Source organism: Phascolarctos cinereus, unplaced genomic scaffold (genome assembly GCF_003287225.1).
Source record: "Phascolarctos cinereus isolate Bilbo 61053 unplaced genomic scaffold, phaCin_HiC Scaffold_1;HRSCAF=81, whole genome shotgun sequence".
Taxonomy (NCBI): Eukaryota; Metazoa; Chordata; class Mammalia; order Diprotodontia; family Phascolarctidae; genus Phascolarctos; species Phascolarctos cinereus.
In genome coordinates this window covers 132,557,248-132,564,747 of record NW_027555514.1, presented here as the reverse complement: position 1 = coordinate 132,564,747, position 7,500 = coordinate 132,557,248, and the positions used below count along the sequence as shown (strand labels likewise).

Below are 7,500 nucleotides of genomic sequence, written 5' to 3'. Positions count from 1 at the left end.
TGTTCTTGTATGTTCAGCTATGTCCTTCATATTTGGCATTTTGATTTATTAGGCAATCATAAGTATTAAAGACTTTTACCATACCACTGCTAGATTTCAAATGCATTGTGCTTGGTGTCAATGATGAATTAATTCCAGTAGAGCACAAAAGTTCCCATTACTTAAAAAGCTTATTTTTTTCTGAACCTTTACATCACAATCAAGTTTGGAACATCAGAATTTTTAGAACAATTATTATGGAGCTAGAGGTACATGACTTCTGTGTTAAATTTGTGAATTTCTCTCATGCATCACTTATTCTTGCAGAAACCTGTATAGCCACCTTTGTAAAGAGTGTTAAGTTTGAAAAAGAAAGCACTTAAGAACATACATACCAACCACTATCATTTTAAAATTGAAGTGCCTCAAAAATTTGTATCCAAGAACTTTTGTATGTAGGTACAAATATTTGCTTTTAAAACCAAATAGTTGAGATCTCCTAGGATCCTTTTTCTTTTTCTTTTAATATCAAATTTGGAAAAGAAAATATATAGAATAATGCTAAGAACCATCTTGACATCCTTATTTTATTTAATGTATAGTTATTGAAATCCAGCTTCTTTAATAAAGAATGATCATGTTCATGGGGGAAGGTGAATCAATTTATGTGGATAGTTTTTTTCCCTTACTTTAGAAGTTGGTGTTAAAAAACTATGTAGTTTATCTTGGTAAAAATTAAGGCACTAAGCAACATCTTTATAGTCCTGTATATTTTCTAACAGAGGCATCAGAGGTGAGGGTGTATGGGATGTGGGTGTGTGTGGGTGTGTATGTCTGTCTGTCAGAGACAGACAGAGGCGGGGCAGGCAAGGTGATCTGGGTAAGTAGTAAGGAACAGGGTATGTTACCTGGTGATTGTTGAGATAACTGTTACCTGTACTTGTCCAGGTGTTGTGCTAAACTTTTGTACAGTGTAATGAATATAGGATGGGAGGATGCAAGAAGCTTCCTGTTATCATTGAGGCAAATAAATATTTCCCATAGTACGGTTTTATGCCAACGGAACCCATAACTCCAGGGAAAAAAAATAAAACCACCAAGTCTAGCATTCAGTACTACCCTATCATAAAGTAAGGAGGTCTAATTGAGCTATGTCTTTATATCCTGCTATTTGTACAAATAAAAGACCACATCTTGATGCAAAATAAACACAAAAGCGCTGTTGTGACTATAACAGGGAGTCATATACTAATTTATATAATAAGTGGTTGTGCACGCTTTATTCAAGATTATGGCTGCAAGAAATGGCATGAATTGCTGGGTGTGTTTAATGCTGGATTATAGCAATTTGAAACATGTCAAACACATGGCTAATGCCTCATGCTTCACCCATCCTTGCGTAAACCTGCATAGCCACCATCCATTATACCCTTGGTAACAACACAATTCTGCAAGTAAATATTGTTACACTAAGTAACCTTTCAATTCAAGTTGTTTAGGAAGAGAAAATGCAATCTTGTGCAGTCAGTTCCAGTGTCAGTTTAATGTTTCAAAAGGGAAGTGGTGTAGAGAATAAGTATCTGTACAATGACTTGCTAAAAAAAAAAAAAGAAAGAAAGAAAGAAAAAACTGCAAGAAAGAAAAGTAAAACTGTATCATTCCAGTTCAAGTGCTGAAGAGTCATTTTCTGTCAGCTGATCACTTGTCTATGATGGTAGAATTGAGGTTTTGCCATAGCAATGTAATCGAACAATAAAACGATAATCCCTAAACTCTGCTTTTCCTTTATTAAGCAGAAAATTATTTTCCCTATCTTTGTTCAATTCCTGTTTGGTACCTGAAGCTAAAACCCTAGTTCACTCTTCAGTGAAGACTTTTTGGATCACTGCAAATGCATTCACTTTGAAAGTGCATATATAGTTTAATTTAGGATGAATTCAAAATCTGCTATCAGATATGAACCCTCTTCTGACATTTTGTTTATTATACCTCAGTATATCCACTCCTGCTGGAGACAATGTCTCGCTCTAACCAGGAAGAAGTTAGTAAACACTTGAAATGTCTGCTTTACTACAATACAAATGCCTTCTTCAAGTGACTATACTCCCAAATTTTCTCATTCAAGTGAATTACCTGATTAATAGTATAATTTCATAATTGCTCTTATCTGTGCATATGAATATTAGGTCAAATCCTGCTATTTTTCCCTAGTAAAAGTATCATTTCTAGTCCTCTTTTCATAAACCTGATAGTGTTAGCTGATAGATATTTTAATTTATAATGTTCCCCTTGAACTTCATTTTAAGATTTCACAAAGACACAAATTCTACACTAAACAAGAGAACCCTTTTGTTAATGTGAATTGAAAAGAATATCAGTATTCTCTAATAATTGTAACGAGAGGTTCAGACATATAATATCTGGTTAATTTTCACGTCCTGCAGGTTATGATATAGGATATATGTAAAAATCCAGATTTATTTAACACAACCAATTGATCATGACATATATTGATAAAAAAAATCAATTTTACAGTATTGAACTTATCCTCCCTATTTAATAATGTAATACTTTAATGTCTTTCTTTTCCTGAATTATAAACTCTGCTAGAGAGAGAAAAATACATACTTAAGTATATTTCTATACCACTATGTATTCCAGATGTTTTATTGAACTCAAATTTTTTTACAAACAAAACGGATATCTGCTTCTACAGTTGGGAAAGGACCCACATTAGAATTTTCATATAACTAGTAAGGGCAATCAGGCCCTTTTCTCTGAATATTTTAAACATTGTGCATGTAAAATTTATGCCTAATTTGAATACTTATTAGCTGCCTAATCTCGGAAAAGAGTATTAGCTTTGTTTTCTTCTTGTAAAATTCATCACTCTGTGTATCACATTTTTCATTTGTATTATTTTTCTTAGTTAACGTTCAATAGGATGTTTAACAAGGACTGTTTGCTCATAAACACATCTGGTTCAGAAGTTGTTTACTGTAGTTGGAGCAGCTGCCCTTCTGTATGTTAACTATCTTCATGTTTATTTTATTTCATATCCCATTTATTCTTGATCCAAACACACTTAAAGAGTCTATGCAATGTAGATTATAACTTCCTTCACCTAACCTAGTAGCAAAAGCATTTGGATACAATGGAATTTGGTAGCTCTTCTCTAGTGTTACTAGAGTGGAAATAGTCTTGCATTTCTCAGGTTCCATCAAAATGCCTATCAGAACTCATAAGTTTAAGTACATGTTTGGATTAGCATTCAAAATGCTGTAGAGTATAGGGTGTGCATGTGTATGTGTTTGTGTGTGTGTGTGTGTGTAAATATATATGTATGTGTGTGTGTATGTGTATGTGTGCACACTTGAATGTGTCGTGGAGAAGATGTTAGGGAGGATGTTGTATGCCATATGAAGGAACATTAAGCTTGCATTTACTTTATAGTAAATTCATTGTTTTAATAAAAACGGAAAGAATATATAATCTATGGCCAAGCTGAAAGTAAGAGAGTAGCCTAATAAAGATGTAATGATCTTTATTTCCACATCTAAACCTAAGTATGCTGTGTATCTATTTAGTTACCATTAAAGTGCCTGCTCAGCAAGGTTGTTTTCCAGAATTCTTGGGTACAGAGGATTGAAGTTTTTGTTGTTGTTGTTCTAGGTTAGACCATTAGAACATAATAGTGGATTTAGGTATCATTGAGAGCCAAAATTGACCTTTTCAGATTGCAGATGCAAAATGCACCTTAAAATTCTGGTTTGTAAGGGCACATTGCTCCTTTATTTACTGCAAGGATTTCAACTGATCTTGGCAGGACATCTCATTGCTATCCTGAAAGTACAGTATATTTATGCAGTGAAAATGATAAAACATTTATTACTGTAGAGAAGGTAATATGCATAATTTATGCTGTTTTTAGCACAATCATTAGTGATATTCTTGATAGATTTTATTTCCAGCTTTCATATCTAATACATGCCTGGAAAATTAATTTTATATCTTTCATTTATTTGCCTATGTTAAAATTGAGTTTTAAGTCATCTTCAAGTGAACAGTTTGATTGCTGCTCATGCATAAGCTTAATTACTTCCCAGGAAGGACAGTATTAAATGTTTTAAATGTCAGAAAAATAAATGAATATGAGCTGTTTGATTAAAAAAATAGGCAATATCTGACGTGTTTGCAGCAGGAGCTTTTTCTTAAAATGCCTCCAAGGCAAAATTTTATTTAGTCACAAAAAAGGAGAAGCCCATTATACTATTTATCATTGGTTGATACCATATGATTTGTAACACCCTTACAAAATTTTAATTTTGTATGATTAGCTGTGCATCATTAAACAACAGCCTTGCATAAGATATGCTGTAAAATTCTGACAGAATCAAGATAGTGAATATTTTAAATAAGGCTGTATAGTCATCCATGGTTGTCAAAGGTAGATAATAGGAAATATAGAGCAGTCTGTGCACTCGTGCCTTCATTTAAACTGGTTTTATAGGTAGACTTTAAAATGTATTCGTTCATAAATGCTATTGACCATGCTGCATGCATGGTATGTTATTTTGGCTGTTAAATGTAACCACACAAAGATTGCTTATAGAAACCATAATTTCAGTGATTAGTATCTGGATGAAAGCTGAATTTGTATTACATTTCTTGGTAAATGACTATGCAGTGCTTTCCTTCCCCACACACACACCCCACCCTTCTAAAGATGCTGTCTCTGTAATTGGCAGAGAGGGCCATCTTGATAATGGAAGTGTGAAGGTGTAACGGGTGTTAATTGATACTTCTTAATCACTTTTAGGTATTAAGTCATGATGCAGGAATCTGCGACAGAGACAATAAGCAACAGTTCAATGAATCAAAATGGAATGAGCACTCTAAGCAGCCAATTAGATGCTGGCAGCAGAGATGGAAGATCAAGTGGTGACACCAGCACAGAAGTAAGCACAGTAGAACTGCTGCATCTGCAACAACAGCAGGTAAGTTTTGTTTTGCTCACTGTTTCCTTAAAAACAAACCAGGCTGTTTCCTCAATTGGGAAGATTCTGGTCCTAGGACATTTAGCGTGTTATATACACACATATGTGTATATAATATGTTAATATATTAATTAATTATTATTAGATTTCTATGTATTAATTTCCAGAATGCAGAGGGGTTGACTTGGTCTCATTTGGAGCAGATTGGAACTGGAAGCAAAGGTGTTATTTTCTTATCACTTACATCATCCCAGCAGCCTGAGAGTGCCCTTAATGTATCATCTTATTAATTAAGTGCATAGGACAATTTAGAGAAGATTCTGTAAAGGTTTGTAATCAATGTTTTTAGGGCTTCTGGTTTACTGTCTAGTGCTCCTGGGCTGTCGAATGTGATCCTTCGTTTTCCACCAGAGGGCCTCCTTACTTGATACTTTCTCATACAATGAATTGTTCCCAAGTCTGAGCTGAGGTGAAAAGGACCACAAGGACTTCTCCCCACACAGATGTTCCTCTTCGATGGTTAGAAATACTGGTTATTGTTTACTTAATAGTGACTAACTAGTGTTGTGAACACATAGATCATCTGTGTACCTGTCCCTAAAAATTCTTCTCTGCGTGGCAGTAGAAATGTCAGAGTTTGTTAAGTATTTGCTGTCTTTGGTTGTCTTTAACTGTTTCTATTCTTTTGCCTCTGGTGCCCCATAAGATGTAGTTATTCTTTTAAAAGTCTTTAAAAAAAAAACCAGCTTCTGAATGAAAGTAGCATTTATTTTAAACTGCCTGCTTTTTTTCAGATTTCAATTGTAACCTTAAATTTTGTTTTCAGTCTAAAAATAGTAATTCATCCTTCCCTTTCTTGGAACTGCAGGAACAATGACAGAGGACAGATAACTTAAAAGCATATTCTTTGGTAGGCCAGAAAGTCTATACTATTTTGCATTTTCTTTTGTAAACACAGGAATTTCTGTTAAATGAGTAACTTTATCTAAAATTTCTGATAGAACAGATATTTTTGGAAAAGTTTCATAATATAAAAGACATAATAATATCCACATCTTCTTGGGCCTCAGTGACAGTAGGTCAAGTTGGACTCCCTAAAGAATATAAAAGGGGAAGAGAAAGGGAATAGGCATTTATATAGTGCCTACTATGTGTCAGACACTGTGCTAAGTGCTTTATAAATGATAACTCATATCACAGAAGAAGATACTGAATGAGAGATTAATGTGAATTTTATCAGAAATGGATTGAAAAATAATTGAAATAGGGGTAAAAACACAATTTTCTAAATAAAAGTTAGTCTGAAATCTGAGAAGTTGTTAATGTCTTACACCTGGGCACTGTTTTGCTGAATATTCTATTTTAACAGCTGTATATAACACTTTGCATAAGCTTTCAGTTGTTTTAAACCTATGTAACATGTTATATTATTAGGATGAAAAATTTAATTTCTTTTAGATACCTTTTCACATCATATGCTTTAAATGCCTACTAAATTCCTAGGATTAGCTCATTTTATAGACTACTGTAAATAAAGCCAGTGCTTTTGTATAGTTCATTTTCCTTCTGCTTCAAATTGTTTGCAGTTCAAAACACATCAGCAGAGTACTGTAGTATGCCCTTTATTGGTTCCTCTAAGTAGCAGCCTTAAGTCTGCATAGCCAGTGTTTTTTCCATATTGTCAGAGATTCGACCAGACATTGTCTGCAAAGACTAGTGAAAATAACAATTGAAGAAAAAAAAATTCATCTGAGTACTATGAAATAGCAGATAGGTTCTGTAGAGAGGCCAAGGAATGATTCCTTTTTCCTAAAGCTGTGATTAGATGTTAAATAAGCAGACAGAGCAAAATCATAGGCAAATGAAATGGGACTCTGGAGACATTTTAGTGGGGTCTATAAGGTTTAGATATAGCCTGAGTTTATCATTTGCTTTGCCCTGTACAACCTCTGTGAAACAAATGAGTAGGCACAAAAAGTCATGTCCTTTAGGTGACTCAGAAAGTTTAGGGGTATATTTCACATTCTGCAGGTTCCTGCTGAATGTGAATTAAACCTTTCACAATTTGGGGTATCACTAACTCTAATTTAACTTTTACTAGCTGAGTTTAGTAAGTTTCAGGATCAGTGTGCTAAACTGCTAATAACTTGCATATTTCTTTTTGTGTTTATCTTTTTTATAAGTACCATTGAAATACAAATTGATGCTTTTAATTTTTGCTATTCTGTGAGTTTCTTTTCTGTGGGCCTTTTTTTCAAAAAATGATAAGTATTGTAGTTTTGTCTTTTATGTGTAATTAACTCAAAATGTTTGTCAGTGCTTTTTAATAAGCATCTTTCCTTAGAACTGAAAGTAGTAATGAAAATAGATTGAAGTGGATTAATGGAGTGAAAATTTGAGATAATATCCCAAATTTCTCTTGCATTTATGCTTTTGGAAATTTAACATTCAGGTTAATGTTTTTGTACTAGAAAGAATAAAATCATAATGTAGGACCAGTGAGTTCTTACCCAAAATCTCTTCT

At 33.6% G+C, this 7,500-nt stretch overlaps 1 protein-coding gene across 2 annotated transcripts in view; it reads left to right on the top strand.

Annotated features, from left to right (window-relative positions):
- The window catches only part of FOXP2 (forkhead box P2), a 699,815-nt gene that overhangs the window by 400,858 nt on the left and 291,457 nt on the right, over nucleotides 1-7,500 (top strand). For both annotated transcript variants that reach the window (XM_078154200.1, XM_078154192.1), the window contains exon 4: nucleotides 4,799-4,976. In XM_078154200.1, the coding sequence (XP_078010326.1) occupies nucleotides 4,809-4,976 (168 nt within the window). In that variant the 5' untranslated portion in view covers nucleotides 4,799-4,808. The remainder of the gene's footprint in view (nucleotides 1-4,798; nucleotides 4,977-7,500) is intronic.